The sequence below is a fragment of the Tauraco erythrolophus genome, chromosome 4 (assembly GCF_009769465.1).
Source record: "Tauraco erythrolophus isolate bTauEry1 chromosome 4, bTauEry1.pri, whole genome shotgun sequence".
NCBI classification, from domain to species: Eukaryota; Metazoa; Chordata; class Aves; order Musophagiformes; family Musophagidae; genus Tauraco; species Tauraco erythrolophus.
In genome coordinates this window covers 49477786-49500074 of record NC_141468.1, presented here as the reverse complement: position 1 = coordinate 49500074, position 22289 = coordinate 49477786, and the positions used below count along the sequence as shown (strand labels likewise).

Sequence of the window (22289 nt, the reverse complement as noted above, 5' to 3'; positions counted from 1 at the left end):
AGACCCAACCTCAGAATGCTTTATGTTTATTTCTTCACTGGGCAAGATGTCAACAAACCCAGGGGAGGGAAATAGTGTATGTTTGCCTTTCAACAAAAGCTGAACTGATTTCATGGACAACAACACAAAAAACTAAAATAGTGCTTTCAAGCCTTGGAATTCCCCTCACTTCTTTGATCTCAAAAGCTGGTAAACAAACAGGGTGCTTCTAAAAGGCAGTTACAAAATTCTAATGGAGAATTTAGATAAACCCAATTTCTGTTAGCTGTAATAGCATCTTTGACTTCATCGTTTAAAAAGCATATGTTCTAATGAGCTATAATGATTCTGCTTCCTCTGTATTATTGAAAATGATGGAAGTTTAGACACATTCTGTACATTATTAATAGGAGCCCCATAAAGCTTGATAATGTAACCAGTGCTCAAAACATGCATAGCATTTAAACAGACACAGAACAATATAAAGAATTGTATTTTGCAGTGCAGCAAAATTCTTGTGGTAGATAAAAAGTATCAGTGACATCTTCATTTGTCAACTCGCAAGAGCTGCCCACTGCCCAAACTCAAGATGTAGCATTTGTTATATGGATATTCCTAAACTTTGCATGTTGCTTACTGACACTGAGGAATTTGAAAATGCCCATCTTCCCATTCCCTCCCTCATGGTCTAAAGAATTAAAACCACTGAATATGTCGCTGTTTTGGCTCTGGAGTTTTTCCTGGATCTCCCATTCCTGTATCACAGCTGCTTCCTCAGTAGCAGTTGCAATATACACATTCAAGCGTGTTTCCCAGTAAAGCCAATTGTGATGTTACTGTTGCTGATCTTGGAAAATATTTTGGTGGACAGCTAGCTCTCCTCTGTTCCCAAACCTCCACTGTGTCAGGCCCCCACAAATACAGACCTGATACGATGGAACACATTACCTGTCACAGCAGTTTGTGTACACAACACACTTGCTGATGTTACTCATTGCAATTCCAAACATTTTTTGACTATATCCACTTAACAACCTTATGACTTTGATATACAATGGAGAAATGGTGATTTGTCTGAAAGGAAGGCAGATTTAAAGTGTAGATTTAATTTATAAAGAATGTGTACCCTTAGGGGGAGAGGAATAATTTCAGAGGTAAGACAGGAGGAAAGGGCAGGGACAGATGCAACCTTCATCTGAATGGAGACTGCAGCTTTTGCACTTGCCTGTAGTTAGTGATTTGGAGTGTAAAAATGGCACAGGGCAGAGGTAATAAGCAAAGGGAGGACTCAGTAGCCTCTTGGTCACCTCTGCTGAAAATCTGCACTTGAACTTTGCAAATGAGATTTTGGCAAAACAGTATCGACCACTGGAGCAACGACAGACGGTTATGTCATTATTAAATGAGAGAGGCAGGGAGGTATTCAGGATAATCTGTCATAACTATCACTCTTATCTCGTGATATCTTTTTAGTTCTCTTAAGTACTGATCTTTGTTCAAGCACCTGTGTCCAAGAAGTAGTTATTAGAATGAAGCGCACGATTTCCGTGGTATTTTACTGAAGACTGACATTTCAAGTCAGCAAGAACTCTGATGTGAATGGCTGATTTGCAATAATAATTATCTTAGAGAACTTTTTTATTTTTTAAACCTTCATACCTTTTATGTTGTTTATTCTGTGACAGAATAATACCATCCCATTCAATTCAAATTATTTAACTGAAATTTGTCATAGAGCACTAATACAGTGTAAAATGATTGGATGAACTGAAATTTTCGTCACAGATCATTACCGAATGATAATGTATGCAATTTGTACAGTAGTTAACTGAGGTGATGACATTCCTCTGCAGAAAGGATTAAAGAACTAGTTAGAGTTTTAAGTACACAAATGACAATTGATATAGAACATAATTTTCAACAGCTGTTTCATAAAGGCTTCTTGACAATATGAGTTAAAAATTTATGTATTTAAAAGGAGTTACAAAATGAACACAAACTTATACTAGGAGAAATGTGTTGTGCAAAATGTGTTGTGCATAGCCAGTTAAATAGCCTTTGTTTAAAATAATTTGTTTCAAATATCTGAAATATTTCAATTAGAGCATCCAAACTATTGTGTATACGCATATTTGAAAATGTCACTGAATATCGAGATGCCTAATTTTCTCTTATTTTAATAAATGCATATGTACATTTCTGTAAAGAAGGAAACTGTATCATAGAGCAACATTAAATCAATAACAGAAACAGATGGTAGAGGAAATCAAAGTTGTTTCTTTTGAAAGGATGATTTTGTTTTCACAAGTTCTATAGTGTTCTTTCCAAGTCTGCCTGCAGCATTAGGACTACTCTGATTATCTATATCAAGGGTTTTATTATTATTATTATAGTTAAAGTACCAGCCCACCCTTGCCATGATACCTTTTAGCTAGACATTGCCCTGATTTTCACGTGATGTAGAAGGGAAGAAGGACCAAGTTTCTGACACATCATGTATGGAATGTCTATCTCCTACATGATATGGACATTAACTGTGCCTCCATTAATATTGTTTTTTAGGGACAGGTGAAGGGGAACGGGAATGCAGTTAGTTGATGGCCTGTCTTGAATCCCTAAGGCTTTGGAATAATTCCAGCTTCATTAGGTGGTAAGAGAGTAGATACTTCCTCATTGCTGCCCTTAGGAAAGTTACTCAGAGATATGTAATCTACTTAGACAGGAGGCATACTGAGTATAAGATTCAGGCTTTATTGCTTTCCGAACCTTTACGGAAGGTGACCAAGTTGAGAAAAAGAGTGGATTAAATGTGGAAAATCTGAATAACTCTAGTGTGAACTTTTAATATGATCCATTTGTGCCTGAAAGGTTGAATACTTCTGATCTCAGCTTTCATATGGGCTGTGTATTCTTTATAGCTTTAATGTTAAACCCACTGTCAAAAATGCATTGGCTCAAATTAAGTTAGAGTTTCTTCCAAGCAAGGGCTGCAATACATAGCACTAATAGCTTTACTTTTTGCAAATCTCACAGATAAAGTCCCACAGAGCCAAAATGACAGAAATGATCATCCACTGTCTCATATATGCTTTTTTTTAATATGTATATATGGTAAATTCTGAGATTTTGAAAAATAAATAATAAATATTATATTATCATTTCTAAAAGGAATGTGGTGACCGATAAACTCATCAGCCCTCATATACCCAGACATGTAATGCCACTGTCATTAGAAGCTCTCAAACTACATGTTGTAGCATGTGTCCTACGCTACAAATGCAGGTTGTTTATATCAAGTAGGTATCCCTGTAATATTGGCCTCTCCTTATTTCCCGCAAGTAAATATAATTAAAAGCCATCAAATTTCTTTGATAGGTAGTTATGGCTTAGATCTGAGACATACAGGTAACATGGTTATTAGCGAGTGCTTAAACAGGTATGGGTTCTCTGGGCCCTTGCACGTGAAGGGAACATTTATGAGTGCAGAACAAAGAGAAGACGGTAGCACAAATACCACTTGGCAAAATCCAAGTGGCAGATTTGCATGGCCCGCAGCATGCTCAATCATCCCCTTGAAAAGACTAGATTATTAAACACTTTTTTGGCAGATGTTTCTTGGTTTATGCCATTGTGTCACAGTGTTTCCGAAAGAGAACAAGTGGCTGAGCTATCTGAGCATGCTTAGCTGGGAGATTGTTGCCCACTGTGCAGTGTGGCAGGTAGGAGATGAGGCACAGAACATCTTGGAGGAGCTGGGAGTGTACAACTTGGGAAGGAAGGGAGAACCTGCCAAGAGGTGCAGGGAGCACAACCCTGCTTGGATCTGCCTGGAGGTTTCATGTGTCATAGTGGACTCCAGAAAAGCTCTGAGATGGCAGACACTGAAGCTCTGGGCCAGGACTTCACTGCAAGGATGCAGTAGACAGTAGGATGATTGTATTTTTAAGCCTTTTTTTTTTTTCCTATTCTGTCACATAGCTGGCTTTGGTTTCTCCATTGAAGAATTTAATTGTTCAGAGTGATATCTTGATGTAATATAGGGTTTGTTTCTTAGAAGTTTAGAAGCACTTTGGTCTTACTCTGGGGAGGTCATTACAACAGCATACCTACCTGAGAGCTCTGGTCATCTGAGGACCCCATCATGGCAACCGGTCAATCATAAACCACAATTATCATCTGATTTGATGCAGATTAGACTTTATGTTCAAATGTGCTATTGAGAGGGTTTATGCTGTCAATAAGAGGCTGTTTATAAATCAAATTAATATTAAATTAATTATTAAATTAATGCCTTTTTTGCATTGCAAATGACAGTTGTGTTGTGTGGCTTTCTGGGTCTTCTGTACACCGAAATGTATTTATGCAAACAGCATCAAAAAGAAAAAATAGATGAAGAGAAGATCTCAAAATTACAAAATTTAATTCGTTTTCTACACTAAAATGGACTAAATTAGTTATATCATCTGCTAGCATAATACTAGAAACAATCCTTCTGATGAAAAGAATAATTAATTACAGATTATTTACCACTTGCAGGTGCAATGATAAAAGAAAAAAGGGTGACATTATTACACTAAGAAGTACAAGAATATTCCAACCCACAAACATTTGTACTAGCAGATACAACTTTATGACGTCTGATTAACAGTAAATTAATTCATACATAATAAGTAACAGCTCTTCCACCTCTGAAAATTAAGATTATAAACCATGATTTCTCCTATAAATTGGTGAATAAATGACTAAGCTATTTCACACAAATGGCTTTCCAGCATAAACTCTTTTATTTCAAATTTATAAATTATAAAGTCATATACATTTTCAAGCAAAGGATTGATGTATTTCTTTGTGTGCCATTTATTTTTGCCTGCAAATTTTTTATTCTGTATAAATGATTTTCATGACTAGGAGGAGATAATTAATAAGATTTTAGATCATGAACATAATCGGAAGTTTTTAATCCTTTTCCTAACACAAAAGCTTTCATGGTCATGTTGACTTCAAAATTGGTTCAATCAGCCATGCCAACTTAAAATTAGTACAGCATTAAACAGTAGTGCTAGCAAGAGGTTCACAAAAATGTCTTGGTTGTGAAACTTCTAGCCATTATCTAGATATTTTTGAGTTACTCAATTTGATTAGTTCCTTGGGGACAGTACATCAAGAAATACAAGAATGATGAGAAAGGAATTCAATTTTAGTTTTCCGTGAAAGTGTACAAAGAATTTATTACAGTGAAGGGAGAGAAGAGTTTTATCTTTTTTTTTTCTCAACAGAGATAGAATATTCTTTTAATGTCAGTAATATGTTAGAGACACTATATTAATCTGCTAACAATATGATATGTAAGTGATCTAGTGCCAACAGAATGTTTGCTGGAATTAGTAAGGAAAAATGAGCATCTTGTAGACACGTAGATGAAATTCTAAAAAGTAGGGGATCCCTTTATTTGATTGGTGATTGGTTGTAAAACTGTATGTTGCATATTTAGGAAGAATGTTAAAATTTTCTGGAAGGCAAAGAACTGTGCGTTTGAGATGTATGTTTTTGTGCCAGCCACCTCTTAAAGTTAGTGAATATCAAAAGTACTGCTTCCAGCATTTAAGCTATCTCATATTTTGACTTTGCAAGGTAAGTACGTGTTTTTGTTTTGTCTATACATTGCTGGAATGTATTACTTTTCTTCCCCTAGGCCTGAATAATAAATTAATGAAGTGTATATCTGACACGCAACAGTCAGCGCGTGCTGACACAATCAAGACTTTGTGTGAGGTCTATAACATGATTAGAATGTTTTTTTTGGATAATCAGGAAGAGAAGCAAAGAGTAGAAGCCATGAAACTAGCGATGAAAACAAACAAGCAAAACAAATTGTAAATGTACTTTTGACTGTTCTTCAGCTTAAATTCTCATCTGTTCCTGAGCAACAAGTGACTTTGCAAAAAAAGATAGACCTACATGTTTTTGTTGCTAAGGCTTTAAAGGCTTTAAAGTCGTAGATGGATAAAGAGAACATTTCAGTGATCAATTCAAAGAAACAGAATTCAAGCCAGAATCAAAATCTTTAAAAGCTGTTTACAGCAACAGCAATAAACTTTTGGAAAAAAAAATGAAGTTGCCTAGCAAGTTTTGAAGAAGTTATTACTGAAATTGTTTTTCCAGAAAGCCAAACATTTAAACTGGAATAACACCTTAGCTATTACAGACTCATTAATTGATATGTCATTAAAAAATGACAATTCTTTTACTTTCTTTACAAAAGTGCAGGATGTCAAGCTCAAGGAATTAGTAAGTATAAGAAGCGTGCCTCTTCGTTAAAATGACCTTGTAAAAGCAGATCTTGTTGCTAAATATTATTACTTTTGGTATTACATCTCAGAAAATAAAAAAAGAATCACTGTGAATGACCAACATTTATTCAAGATGAGAAGTTACAAACTGCATTACATCTTCCTTAGTATTGAAATGACTTAATGGATTTCCTTATAACTGATATTAAGAAATTAAACAGCAAATGGAGTAGACAGCATCTAAACTAAGCTATGAAGTCATAATATGTAGGTCCCAGTTCAGTTATCTTTATTAAATCTACTGCTATCATCTGAACCATTCTTGTTACAGTTCTCTCAGACAATAAACCAGAATATGACTGGATTACTCTGACCTGTATTTAGCTACCAGAAAGTGAGCTTTTTACTGAAGATGGCCATGTAGGTCTCTTGTAGTTCATGAAAGAGAGAAATAGCTTCATTTGAGGATTCATCTCAATGATCATAGATGGTTTAGGCTATGGTGACTTTCTCCTTGGAGATCCATTCTCCTCCCATGACAAGGAGGAACTTTGATGGTGAATTTATACTGAACTCTTAACTTTCAGATGCCTAAGTGAGGTGAATTCTACTTTGTATACGCAGAATCTGCTCTCCGCTTTCTATGAGGAAAGCACAACTTAAAGAAAGATGTTTCCTAGTATCAGTATCTTCTTGCATCCTGAAAGCAAGTCTTTAATAATTGTTATGCTGTGACTGACATGCTGAAGCTTCATTTTTGTTTGACACTACCTGAATTAACTATGATTAAAGAATTATACAATAATATTTACTTAAAAGGTCCATAGTAGGCCACACCAACTTACCATTTTTTAGTGGAAGATAATAAAGAACACTTGATTTTTTTAGAACATATTAGAATTCCATGGCACTGTAAGATTATAAATGACTTGCTAATTCATTTTGATTAAAAAGAAAGATCAAAAATTTAGTGATGCTGCTGAATAAAAATGAAAATAATACATGTTGTGACAAACACACGGAAAAAATAATGAAAGAATTTGCACTTTACAGTTCTGGTTTGATCCAAGAATTACAATGATGTTCAGAATTTCTTTTTTTTCTTCTCTCCTTTTCTGTTAAAGGTGACAATATAATTACAAGGTATACATTACATGTGCTATACATATATATTAATAAATATATACTTTTATGTGTAAGCTACTTGAGTTCATTCTGTAACTGCATTTGCATACATTATCCATTTGTGGAGTGCTGCTACTAGTTATGGACTTCAGTATGTTAAATATGCTAAAGACACAGACACAGATCAGCAGGTGGTATTTCGCTTTACACAGAATCACAGAATGTTAGGGATTGGAAGGTACCTCAAAGGATCATCTAGTCCAATCCCCCTGCTGGAGCAGGACCACCTAGATCAGATCACACAAGAACGCGTCCAGGTGGGTTTTGAACATCTCCAGAGAAGGAGACTCCACAACCTCTCTGGGCAGCCTGTTCCAGTGTTCTGTTACCCTTACTGGGAAGAAGTTCTTCCTCATGTTTAAGCGGAACCTCCTATGTTCCAGCTTATATCCATTTCCCCATGTCCCATCATTGGATGCCAGTGAGAAGAGCCTGGCTCCATCCTCATGACAGTCAACCTTTACATATTTATATGCATTAATGAGGTCCCCCCTCAGTCTCCTCTTCTCCAAGCAAGAAGTAAAGTAAAGACAAAGCAAGACAAAGTAAAGAAGAATCCTTCCCAAAAAAGCTCAATGTAAATTCTAGGTAGACAGGTGCACTGTAACTGAAAAAATAACAGGGGGGTGATAAACAGCTAAAAAATGGTTGAAAATAGTAGCTTTAAAATGTTATTTTACACCCATATTTTTTGCAGAGATCCTGTAGAGATTACTTTACAATAAACAATGTATTTCCATCAGAAGTTTGCTTAACCCCTGCTGAAGTCTGTGGGAAGTCCATCTGAAAAATGGGTATAGCAAAAGTATTTATCAGTACACTAATACTATGGGGTATCTAAGGGTTTTCAAATTTATCTGAAGATTTACCAAATCACAGAGAGAAACTCTCTTCATAGGAAAGCTTTAAAGGAGCCAGGACGAAGAGAGACAGTAAGCTTCTGCTTAACTCACATGATCTGTTAAGCACTGAAGATATTGACTAGGAGAAAATATGGCAATCAACCAAAAAATGAATGAGAAGGAAATAGGAAGAGTTTCAATGTGCAAACAAATCGCATAAGACTCTCAGAAGAATGCTAAAAGACTGAGATAACACTCATTCCCTGAGATGCACTTATTGATTAACTAAAAAAAAAAAAAAAAAAAAGCCACACGAAAGACACATTCTGAATTACTACCTCAAGGTCTGGTATTTCTTCTATTTTTATGTGTTTTTTTCCCCCCCTGTCAGTACTTTTATAAACTGAAATGCAATGACTGCTAATACACTTTTATTTCTAGGTCAATTCTTTTTGTATCAGTACTGAACATGTTTTCAGACATTGTATTTTTGATAATTCATTTTGCATAATTTTATGCTTAACATATAGTGTAACTGCAGTTTATTTGTTTCTTTCCTTTTATATTTGTAGTGTAAAACAAATACTGAGTTAGACAGTCACGGATTTATGTTGCAATTGTCCATTTATTTAAGTTTTATTCAACTACCAGTCTGTCAATGGACAAAAATATTCCTATAGCATCCTGTATTCTATAAACCTAAAACCACTTACAGGTACTGACTTTCTAGCATGTGACATACTTAACAGTAATGTCATTTAATCCGATATCGTCTTTCATTCCCTTCCCTCCATTTAAACTTGAATATTTGTTTCTTTGTGCCATTTTGCCGTTTTCTATGTCTGTGACATATGCTTTCCTATTTTGAGTAGTCGTCTATGAAAACATTATTAATCTTCTGAACACCAGTTTTAAAAAATATTACTATAAAATGCTGTTCTGTAAGAGAGAGCTACTGAAGTAGCAAAATGGTGTCATTACTCAGAGTAATCTACCAAAACAAAATTTTGCAGAGGATTGTTCCAAGACCTAGAGCAATGTAGTTGGACAGAGCTCTCTGGTGTGATGATACTAATAAACTGAGTCTTATAGGTTTTATTAGTATTCATTTACAGTCTCCTGCCTTTTGAGGATTATTGCCTCCTGTCAGAGTGGCACCTAGAGCTGAGTCAATCGTAGTACAATTTATTGGATTGCAGTTCATCTCTCGTGTTGTAAGTAATTAAGAAAAAGAAACAAGTTGGATTGCTTTAATAAGCACAGGGGTAAACCCTAATTAGCCAAGTAATACTCCATTCCTCCTGCATCTCAAAAACTAGAAAAGTATTTCGAATAAGGAGTCCCAGATAGAAACAAATGTGGTATCGAGCCCTTAAAATATTGTCTGAATTGTCATGTTTATTTCAAACTTTCTCTGTCAACTGAGTTAAATCTCGTTCATTCAAATCAACTGGAAGTGATACCAGAAAATCCAAAGGAATGTATTTCCCTGAGGGAATTTATTGTTTATCGTTTTAGGCAAGAGCCCAAATCACCAGGTCTGGGCAAGCAGCAAATTATGCATGTGGAGGCTGGAGGACAGGAATATCCTGGACAGGTTCCACAAGGCCACTCTACCAATGTAGGGCCATGGCAGTCCAGGGCTACTCAGATGGGGAACAAACCTGAGAGTTAATGGTAAAGTGAGCTTCTACATTTGGTCAGCTGAATCGCTCTCTAGGCTCCTCTGACTGTATTGATTAGACAGCTACAGTAGCCATAATGGGATCTTAGATTTCTGAAGTTAGGTTTCTCAACACGAAAAGAGTACCAGTTGCTGATGTCAGGTTAATACTGCATTCATTGGGATTCATAAATAAATAAATAAAATAAGTAAAATTTTAAACTTCTTCACATTTTCTGGCATTTCTGTATCATTACTAAGGTTATAAAATATGGACCCAAACATGTATTCTCTCACAGTTGGTATTCTCTCCCATCTCACTGGGAATTCTAGCTATTTGGTACTTCAGGAAAAGCAGCACGTTTCTGGAGACCTTGTTACTGAAAAATCACAGTGGAAAACAATGATATTTATGCTTGTGTTTGTGAAGGTGTGGCAAAAGAGCTATAGATTTATTCTGTCATCAAGTTTCTTTTAACTTAGATGACGTTCAATCATCTTTTCTCGGTCCAGCTGTGTTCAGTGCATATTTGGAGACACAATTCTTCCCTTCAGAAGCTTCAGTGATATTAAGAAGCTTATGAAAGCTTGCGCAATGTCTGTGTGATGAGAACAGATATGCAGATCTGAAAGTTATGTTATCCTAGGACAGTCTGGAAAATGCAATGCAAATTGCCAACTTTATCACTTATCGTTAATACACACTTATATGTGTACAAAAACTAAATTTGATGAGAACATATTTAGTGTGAGATTCACAGTCAGCTGGTCTAGTAATAATATTAAAGCAGTAGATGAAATGGGTGTGTGTTTCTGTTACTTAATCCAAAGGTATTTCTTCATGCGATTTAAATAAGTATATTGTCTTGTACAATAATATGGGGATTTTTCATGTGGTAGTCATATCAGAATTATAGTTAGTATTCATACAGTCTGTGCCATTGATATGTAATTTATATTTGATTTCTTCTTGTTTTCCAGTCTCCCAACAAGGACATGGCTTCAAATGAAAGAGAGATTGTGGTTTGGGTTTGCCAGGAGGAGAAGATTGTATGTGGCCTGACAAAGCGCACAACTTGTGCAGAAGTGGTTCAGGCACTGCTTGAGGAACATCAGGCAACATTTGGAGAAAAAAAGGGTCCTTTTGGAAAACCTAGTGATTACTGCATTGTAGAAAAATGGAGAGGCTCAGAGCGAGTACTTCCTCCCTTGACAAAGATTCTGAGACTTTGGAAGGCCTGGGGGGAAGAGCAGTCTAATTTGCACTTTGTGTTGGTCAAGTCCGATGCTTTCCTCTCATTTCCATTGTGGAAGACAGCTTGAAGCTAAGGTAGTACAAAGTAGAAAAACAGTGGAGCTTAGTCCAGCAAATTACATGAGAGGTTGCCTATAGACAAACAAAAGAAAATTGTCAGAAGACTTTCCGGAAACTGGCCAGCTTAACAGGACAATGTTCAGCAAGAGAGAGATAATATGAGACATTGATTCATCTGATCATCTCTCAGATCATACCATTCATCAGCAAGTTCTTAGATGAAGGAACTAGATATGGAATTGAAAAATGTGAAGCAAATTCCATCTGGATCGTTAGCCAATGATGGAGAAAATTATTGCAGGACTCCTATTTATGAGCAATCCAATGAGCTGAGCAGCAGGGCAATAGGCCAGATGATCCAAAAGAAATGCTGAATATTTGAGCAAAAGTGAGGGAATTTTACAGGTTGAAAGAGAGACTGAAACATCACAAACAATTAATAGGAAGCTGTGTGCTGAAATTGAAAGAGAGGTACATGGTATAATGCACAGAAAAAAAATGGAGATGATGTTTGCACAGAAGGAGCTGCTAATACTGACTGGAAAACTCGAATTTGAAAGTGTAAAATATGAGCTGGAAAAAAGTATGAAAGATGGTCTGAGAATCAATTCGTACCTGAGCTGCATTCAGAAAGAGCTTACATACAGGGACTCACTGCTTCAAAAGAAGGAAAAAGAGTATGAACTTCTTACAGAAGAATTTAATTTACTACATGTTAAAGATAACATTGAAACTAGGCTTCCATCAAATGAAGAGCCAACCAAAGGCAGTGGCGTCTCCAGCAGCAGCATTGCAGTTCCTGACTTCGTTCATAGAGTGACTAATCTGGACATAACGATACAGACTCTGACACTGGAATCAGCTCTACACACAGTCAGGACTCTGAAATAACTTCAGGGGACGTGGTACTGTTGTCAACATAGTTGAAAACAGTCGTGCATTTATGAAAAGTCATATTTTGAGGATATTTATAAGAATTAGTAAAATTTGTCTTGAGAGTTTGACCCTTCAGGTGTTAAAACTGTGGCAACCGCTCTAGCAAAGTAAACAGCGTCTATTTGTGTGCTTAATGGTATACTTGTGCTTAAATGCACGGGCAGTCTCATGGTTTAACTGCAATAGGTGCAAGGTTGTTGGCTTTGCTAAATCAGGACAGACTGTTTAGATCTCCTGATATCGATCCTCAGTGAAGCAGGAGCATTCTGACTGCCTTGACCAAAAGTCTGGAGATTTGATACACTCTAATCTTTGGATCGACCTCTACATCTCTCTAACTTTTAGGAATGTCAATTAGAGATTAGACCAAACTAGACAGAGAGCTTGATTTTCTGCTCTGTTACATTAGCTTTATTTAGCTGGAGTTTCCCTGCCATGAAGCTGCTGTAAAGGATTATATAATCGAGTACGTACTCTATCAAGAAAGAGCTTTTATAATATTGGTAGGACAAAAAAAAAACCCACAGTTTCATTTATGCTGTATATTTAAATTTATTCTTGATTTATCTGGATTATATGTTCAAAAACCACCTAAATCTCATTTTAAAAAATTACCTTACGCACGTAGATTTTAGTTTCCATTCTCTTTCAGCAGCATTTAAGTGCTTCTAAGGTCCTTAAAACCCCTACTTACCTGCTGTTAACCCTGTAGTTGCCCCAGTGGATGCTTAGCCTGCAGAGTTTTCTGCCAGCGGGCATGTCAGAACTGCCTACATCCCGCTTGGGCGAGACGCTCAAATCCCAAGCTCACACCCAACCTCAGGGGCATTTTCAGCAAAGGCTTCTTCTGCCTATCTCACCAGTCAGATCCAGTATCTTAGCCTCTTCAGATCATGACTACTATAAAGCATAACAGAAAGGAAAGACAGGAACCGACATTTTGGCTCTGGCTGAACAGTCTTTCCCAATAGCCAGGAGGGTTGAACCTTTCATTTTCACATCGCAGGTAGGTTGTCAAATCCCATCTCATGCTGTTTGGGAGCAGGGATATGGACCTGTAAATCCTATTCCTTGGTGAGGACTCTGGGATACAGCTGATACTGATCCACTTTATATAGATATTAATTATTGGGCCCCGGCAAAAAAAAAAAAAAAGAAGGAATGCAAAAGATGAGAATTTTACAACCATGTGGTTAAGTCAAATGATTTCACTTAAGAATGTAGTAGTGGGTCACACATCCTTCTCCAGCACGTTGCTGTGAATCCAAAGTGAAAGTGTATAACTGAGGTGTTCTTGTTGCCAAACAAGATTTCTAACTCTGAACTAGAGACTCTGCTAACAGAGAGTACATGAGTAATTTCTGCGTTGCCATGTTTATTTTGCAGATCAACTTGTTTAAAGTGTTTGATTAAATGAATTGAATGGAGAAATAGTTACAGTGTTCCTAAACAAAGTTTAGCTCCAGTAAAATTGAAACAAATTCTGGAGTTAAAGGCCTACGAAATAAATGAATGGACAGTACCTAGAAGGTGTAAATGTAAAATACTTTCAGATACGCTGCTTTCCCTTTTTGTATTTTTCTTCTCCTAAATGTCTGTCAATCATCTGTTTTCTAAAATGACCAAAGTGCTAGAACTGCTGATTAGCACATATTTGATTCAAGGCGGGAGAGGGGAGGGGGAGGGGGAAGAAAAGAAAAAAAAAGCCTTTTCTAGGAAGGCAATTATTGTGGGGGTTTTTTTTAAGATTTTTTGATCCTGGATTTTATAAACAGTTTCTGTTCCAGGAAAGTATGCTAGTTGCCTTAATATATTTTGTGTTGTGTTTTTGTCATGCAATGTTATTTGAATACTTCAATAATAATGTCATATTTAGACTCATCAGCTCCTGATGGAAACACAAGTATGTATCAAATTATTATCTTATCTTTGTAATAATTTATTAACGCAACTCAGCATCTTTTGAACTCTGTGGTATCACACTGACAAGTAGTAGGCACAGAGCTCTGAATGTTGAGAGTAGGCTAATGTAGTCTATGAGTTCTTGTGAATTTAGCTAACAGTAATTTCTAATGAGTCATTTTTTTTTTATAAATACTTAGGGGATAAAGATTCAACAGAATAATATTCGCAGCTGTGCAGGCTAGTACAAGACCAACGGGGGAAGTAATTTCCACTCATACTCTGTCAGATTTATTTGACTCATAGGATCTTGCACTGGTTCTGGGAATTGATCTTTATCCACACTATGTCTTAATTGTACATCCCCTGCAATGTGTAGATCTTAAGAGCATTACTGTGTTTTAAGAAGAAAATAGGAAAAATAGGTTGGGAAAGAGTATTTCTTAAAAAATAAAATAATATTAAAAATCCAGTGTTTGAAGCTTATGTTTGAAGCTTATACTTCGATATCTCAAACAAACTTGTTTCTTTCAGAATTTAGATGAATGCACAGTTAGACTCCGATAAGAAAGAATCTAGGCAGAGATCTTCAGTGACTGTCATCTGGGCTAACAGTACTGAAATGGATGGACTTGTCTAATACAAAGTCCTTTGAATCCTACACATTTACATAGTTTCACTTATATATTTATAACCAATATAACTCAACAATTTCTAGGGAACACAGTGTATACCCCAATCTCATGTTTCTGCCTGACTTTATTATGTATTTTTACAAATTTGATGAAAACAGATGAGTCAATTTAATTACCTGCTTCAGTTCCTTGATGACTTTTTCAAATATAAAGCATAATTATTATTTGGTTATATATAAATTTGCACACACTTATGGATATTTCCCACCCATTTATGTTCTTAAAATTACCATGTAATTAAAGCTTTAATTTTTTTTTCCCCCTGCAAAACTGAACAATCCCCAAGGACTTAAATAATTTCAGACTTATAATTATATATTTGTCTTCAGATTGTGCATTCAGGGATTGTCCTACTGGCTATCTCGTGTTCCATACATAAAATACATATTGCTAACACAAGGTATTCGATTATACAATTCTGACAGATGGAAATTCATAGAGACGGGAGCTTCAACTTGCAGCTTTAGGCTACTAAGATCAATAGGATTTACGTTTCTCTACATGCGCAGAATTGTCATTTGTTAGTTTCTGCATACTTCCAACTGTGTAAAGACATAAATACATGTACTGTAGCAAATCATTATTACAAATCATATCATTTCTATTTCTCATTGCCTAATTGTGTTCATGAATTTGGACAAAGATTTAGATCCATACACCTAATTCAGCGATGTACTGATATATCTAACTTTAAGCAAGTAGTAATTTGAATGATTTTGTGTGTTCTGCATATTATATTTTCTCTAATAATATGTGAGCATTCCTTGATAAATTTGTAGTGTTCTTGTTAATTATTCATTCTGTTAAAAACCAACAACAATAACAACAATAACCACTTATTATTTTCCATTTTCATCTCATGAAACACTGGATTTGTAATAAAATATCTTTGGTAATGATAAATGTTTTCATTAATAGTGTAAGTGGGACATACACTGAAGAACAGAAGTCTCTAATCCAAAGGGCTTTTTTCTAAACATGCCTTAGACCATCTCTTCCTGTCTTGACAGTTCAGTTAGCTTGAACGTAAATTACTATTTTCTTCCAACAATAGCATGCTCATAATAAGCTACACATAATATTTTTCTTTTCCTAGAGCTGTGGTGTTTATCCTTCTGGATATTTTACTACAGCGTATAAAAGACAACTAGGTTATTTGGCATTTTATAACTCCTGAAATAAATTGCTGTTTGCTATCTTTCTCAGGGCTCCATCTGACAATGTAAACATACTTCAAAACAAATGCAACTACATTTCCAGCGCTCATAATATAATCATTTTTTCCTGTATATTAAAAACTGGTATTTTTTTCCTGAAATTTGTTTAAATGAGTATAGGGGTTTTAAAAATATATATCGCCTTTGTGATACAGTGTTTTGTAAAATGAACTAGTCTCATTACAAAGTTTGTTGTTGGTTGTTTTTTTTTTTAATGTAACAAGCAACTCAGATTGTACTATGTCAAAATCTCATAGTGCTTTCTCAAACCAAACTGTCCATGACTGAAATTGTAATCTTGTAAAGAGAGGACTGCTGATAGATAAAATATAGACATTAAGATTTCTTTCTAATATTTAACAGATTCTAGTATTTAGTTAATATGCCTTACATCAAACGTAACTTTTCAGACAGATGATTACAGACTGATTTTCTGGAATCAAATTGGTGGCTGCCTTGCATCTCTGACAAATCAAGTCCAACTGGAATCCAGTCACTAATTTCAATGGGAACTGTTGATAATGCTTTACAAGCCTTCAGTTTTAATTCAGGAAACATTCCTAAATAAGGACTTATGGTTATGTTTGGGCAGTATTTCACTTTTCTTGAATTATGAATTAAGTGCTTACATATTATGCTACCTTCAGTTTTCAGGTGTAAAGAAAAAAAAAAAAAAAAGAAAATCCAAAACTTAAAATCTGACTAGAATTCATACCAGTTTTCTATCTTATTCATCTGGAATTTGAGGGGTTTCACATCAATGGTTCATTCAAAAACCAAATGATCATTCCATTTTGAAAAATATTTATGGTAAGAACGGTTGACTGTGCTTGCTTTGTCAGCTGAATTCCTCATAAGAGTGGGAAAATGTAGACTTTGTGCATGTAAATGCAGAGGTTTGCTTATGCAATGACTATATGCATATTTTGCTTGACTAGCCTGTTGGTTGAGATTTTAATTCACTCAAATATTTGAAAACTTAACTTGTGATGTTCAATCACTGACATTTATTTTTCAGGAAATAGTAATTCTTTCTGGGAGAGAGGAATTATGTTGTTAAGAACAATTCAGAGATCATCTTGCTAGAATCCAGTCAAGATAAATTAAAAAGTCCAGCTGGTACAAAAAGTTTACTGTCAGTTAGAAGTTCAATTTAATCCTATGAAGTATTGAGGTTGGATAGGTCATATAATATTAACTACAGAGAAAGTCATGCGTTACTTGCCATGATAAAAAAATCTGTGTTGTCCTACTACAATGCAAAACCTTAGAGGAGTGAGTATACAAGATACAAAAGTATCTGAGCACTTTACCATAGCGTTTCTGAGAATACTACGTCAGCAACTCTTACAGATCATGGGAGGAAAGAGAGAGTTATTTGGATGAGGAAGTAGCTGTTACCTCCTTTGTATCTGTATTCAGAGTTTTTGCGAGGCATAGAGAGAGACCTTTTGATTTAGAGAGCTTTTCTCATTCATAATCTAGAAGTAGTGTGGACTCCTTTTGTATTAGACTATAGCGACAGAAAAATACACAGTGTCCATGGTAATTTTAATTCTTTTGCAGGTTACCACAGACTGTGTGAATGTAAAGCTTATGTGACCATTTTTCCCTATTCTGATTTGACTCATCTCCATACTTTACCTAAATAATTGCCAGTCGTATGTATTTGCAGCTCCATGCAACTTCCATTATGTTCATATTTGCACTTTTTTGAGTTATTCAGTGATTGGATCAGATTTTATTTAGAATTTTTTCCAACAGCAAATATCATGCTCTTTTATTTTCTGTTAGTTCCTGTTTTGCTTCAGATCAGCTGTATTTCAAGTTCTTATTTCTCAGTGCACGTATTTGTTTTAAACTCCTCATTAAGTAGCTGCTGCTTCGTATTTTATTTTGCTTAACTATTAATAAAATAGACACACATACTTCCTTGGGGAAGGAGGTTACTACTTAAATCTCAGTTCACAGAGGTGATTAGCCTGTTAATAGTTTGCATACAGTAAATTGCCCTTACTTTTATGTATGAAAAATTTAAGTGGATCAGAAGATACTTTTATGTAACATAGGAATGTCTTGATTGAAATATTCCCTACATTATTTATAGTTGCACTGAATGCTGACAGCAGAGGAGTTACACAAAAAAAAATCTGAACTGGTATTTCTTTTCTGGTATTTTCATGTCAAACAGGGCCAGGTCAATCATAAACCTAGGGCTGTATTGCACAGTCACACATTTCTAGAATAATAGATTAGCAATACACAGATTAGCTAATGTTCACTAAACTGTTCTGGTATGCTTAAAGCTGAGAGTTTGAAATAGTTGTTAGGAAACTGTTACTGATGATGACCCCAAGAGGCATACTCTTCCTTTTAATATTTACCATTTTCAGGGTTGCTTATTTTCGCCATCTGGATGATTATTTTACTATGCAAACAATTTTGTTCTGTAAATTTGAACCCTCCCTTTCTTTAGGAAGGACTTTGTAGTAACAAGCAGATCTTCAGCTGTTTTTAATTTCTCTTTTTTTTTTTTTTTTCAAAAGTGGAATGATATAAACAAATTTTTAGCTCAAGAGCTTTGAAAAAAAAAAAAATTGTATTTCTTGTATTCCTTTCTGTACAGATTAGTCACTTGCGTACTATTGCTGCTTTCAGCTCTCTTTTCCAAGACATATTTCATATATTAGGTTTTGATGTCTAAAATTACAGGCTGAAAGTGTTTGTAGTTAAGTCAATATTTGAGCTATGCAACAGGCATTTAGAGAAAGACCAAGTCCTGTGCTTGTGTTAACTGTTTCGTTGCTGTAAAATTCCCTGAGATTTAGGAAAGAGAGCTTGTTTGGATATGAGTATGGAGTGAAAGCAGAGCCATCTCACAGCACCTACTGTAACACGAGTGTTCTACAACTGCATCTTGGTGAAGATGGCAAAAGAATGCTTTATGATGAACTGTAATTTCCTGACAAGCTAATTTCTTGAATTTTGTGATTACGTGGTGCACTGTTTTCACTAAGAGAGAGAAGGAGAATAAACTTCCTGTTACAGCTTTGCAGAAGACTGCCTGAAAAATGATCCACATGTAATTTTCATTCAAACATAAGAAGCTAGTTCAATAAATTTTGATGATCTTCAAGCTAAATTCACAGCCAGGATGTCTTGATAATGTCTTTTATTCCTTGAGTTGGTAAAACTGTAGTTTTAAGTCACAGATTTGCCTCAAAAAATTATTCACACCTAATTTACTGAAGCACAACAAATCCTCAGAATAGTTTGCAAGAAAAGCATCCATCAAAATAGCATCCTGACATCTGGCATCTGAGAAATTGCAGTGATTCCATCATTGGACTCTCCCCTAAATTGTACACAGAAATAACAGGATTTTCCTCAGAAATACATTACACTCCTTGTATTGAATGAGTGATACATTAGATCAAATTTATGGTATAAGTAAATTCAGTAGAATAAATGATAAAAGAATGCTCTCATCTGTTTTCTAAAAGTAGATTAATATCCTTTTATTTCTGCATAAAAGCACCACAGTTTGCTGTGATTCCCAGTTAATTTTCCACTGGTTTTTAACATTCTCTCTACATGACTTCTTTTTTCTTTTTTAAAACAGTGTGCTTTTTTATACTCTACTGAATTAACTAATCCCTTTATGTTGCTAAGTAATAATCTTACAGTTTGTTTGTATCTATACTTTGTTATTTTGTTAATTATCACTTATTTTTCCTCTTTAGACTATGACTCTCCCCAAATAGCATTTTGACCCATAACCAGTACACACAGCTTTAGACACTTCAGTTTGTTAGTGCAGCTACTACACTACCGATACAGAGTTTTTATCAATAATTTAAAAAATGTATTTATAACGAAAATACATGATTTGCCAGGTATAGAACACATTGACACTAAGAATGGAAAATCATTGACACATAAAGAGCATAAGCAAACGCTATCTGCAGGATTTCGTTGTGGGAGAAGTTGAGGCTTTTCTTTTTTTTTTTTTTTTTTGAAGTCAAAAGAGTATGTAAATACCCCAGGAATGAGCTTGTTATGACTTATGCATTTGTATATGTCTTCCTCTAATTTCAGGTTTTCCTATTACAACACTAGTATTTCTGACATTCACAGTGCCAGATGCAGTTAGCCAGGCTTAGGTATGACCAGTTGCATCAGGTAGTTGGGGTCTCAATGTGATTTGTGCAAAAATTTGTAAGTTTATGCTTGGCAGATGCTTAGCTCATGAGACAGGTAATTCTGAGTCTCACAACTGAATTGTGCTACCATGGTTTTTCTCCTAACACATAATCTTATATGAGTAAAAAGCACCATCATCACACAATTCACTGTCTGTTACGTCCCATGACATGCCAGATAATTCCTGCCTTCTCTTTTCTGTGGCCTGAGACAGCTTTTGTGAGCCTTGGGAGAGGAATGATTTTAAAAGTGGTTTAGCATGAAATAGGATAAAAGTAAAGTAAGGATTGAACTGGAGCCAACCATAATGTAAACCCCTTAAAACAGTTACAAAAGGCCAGCAGAGCAAGCACATATGTTCAGATACAAAGTAGACTGTTTTGTCCCTTGTTGTGGGTGTGACAAACTCTCAGGCCATACCCACCCATATCAGATGGCAGCCCTGTATTTGTTTTGGTTCAAAACAAAAATTAGAAACAACTGGTCTGCAGTGATAGCAATCATCCATTGCCAAGGAAGTAGGAAATTAATCATCTCCAGGATTCCTTAAATTGAGACAGGGTGTTTTTATGCTCTAGTAAACCACAATTTATTGGGCTTGACAGTATTTACTTACATTTTAGGGGAAGATGATATGTTCCACTGCAAGAATTATTGGTGAAATTTTATGGCCTGTGTTAGGCAAAGATCAAACCAGATGATCCTTATGTCTTAAAACCTGCCCTTAAAATTTATAGCTGCTCAGAAATAAAACCTTGTCAGAAAATAATGAATGGCAAAAGGAGGACTGAAGCACTGATCTAAAATGTTTTCCTTATAATAAAGCACTACTGTTTCCATAATGGGCAAATTTGCTTGTTCTGGAATTATTGTGTACCCAGAGTTGTTTGTAGTCACAGCCTAACTGAAAATTTTGTGCACAAAAAAACCCAAGCTGTGAGTTCTCTACTGCTTTCTCTCCTGGTAGCTGAAAGAAGTATTGCCTACACCCTCCTCAGTGTAAATCTCTCATGCAAAGCCATGCAGAGATTTACCTGCCAGTGCAATGACTGTCTAAGCAGACAAAGAAATAGTGTCTTCTTACATGTGAGAAACTAGGTTCAGAATGACTGAGTCACTCAAAGTCGTGAAGATTCTGTCAGAGCCAGGGAATAAATAGAATTAAGCATGGATCTATCATGCTACTAATGCTAGGACTCTTCCTGCTATCTGGTTTCTACCATCCTGTCTCACATCATAGAGGATTTTACCAGAGGAAGAGAAGCAGAAAGGTCCTAACAAACTAGACTGACAAAGCCCTGGCACACAGTAGATCTTTCCTACTTCCTCCTGCTGAAACAGTAATACCACACAAGGCTCAAAGAGTGGGAGTACTCTGTGTGCAATGCCTGAAAACAGGTGAAAAGAAGATGGGGAAAATGAACAGAGCAAAAGTCAGAGAAGGGAAATACAACAGCCCAGAGCTACTAATTCTGTCTTCTGCTTTAGCTTTCAGCTGTATGCCACATCCTTTTTAGGATGAATTGTAAACTTACAAACTAATTCGACTTTCTTTCTTAATTTTCCATTTCAGTCTAAGCTTGGGACAGTTCTGTTACTTGTGAGTGTATGAAGTAAAATTCTAAAAATGAATCTTGGTCCTATTTTATTAGGGTTAAAATGTGAACTGGTTTAGGCGATTTAAACTTTTTGTCATGTAATCACAGTCAAGTTACATTAACCTATTGCTATAAAACTATAGCTGTAAAGATGAATTCTGCATTTTTTGTCTTTATATATTCACTGCACATCGTGAAGCACACAAATGGAAGTGCTATAATTATGCTAGGCTTACACTGCCAGTTGCATAGCTTAGTAAATTCTCAGAAGTTTGTAAGATTGAGGAATAAGAGGTACATTACATGTACTTGGAACAAATGTCAAAAACATGAGAACAGAGTGTCATGGGGCTTGGTATTGACATACATCCTTTTAGATCACAAACTATTGATCTGCTCTCTTGAGCTCACACGGAAAAAAGAAACCTTGTGCCAGCAAGGGGAAAAAAAAAAAATCTTTTTCA

At 35.5% G+C, this 22289-nt stretch overlaps 1 protein-coding gene across 1 annotated transcript; it reads left to right on the top strand.

The window, feature by feature from the left end:
- Positions 1-3389: 3389 nt before the first annotated feature.
- On the top strand, positions 3390-12197 carry RASSF9 (Ras association domain family member 9). The gene is given in 11 exon segments (XM_009990005.2): positions 3390-3415; positions 9815-9917; positions 10941-11279; positions 11281-11338; positions 11341-11430; positions 11433-11459; positions 11462-11488; positions 11491-11568; positions 11571-11642; positions 11645-12103; positions 12106-12197. Coding segments are annotated over 11 exon segments (1371 nt in total).
- The last annotated feature ends 10092 nt before the right edge of the window (positions 12198-22289 follow it).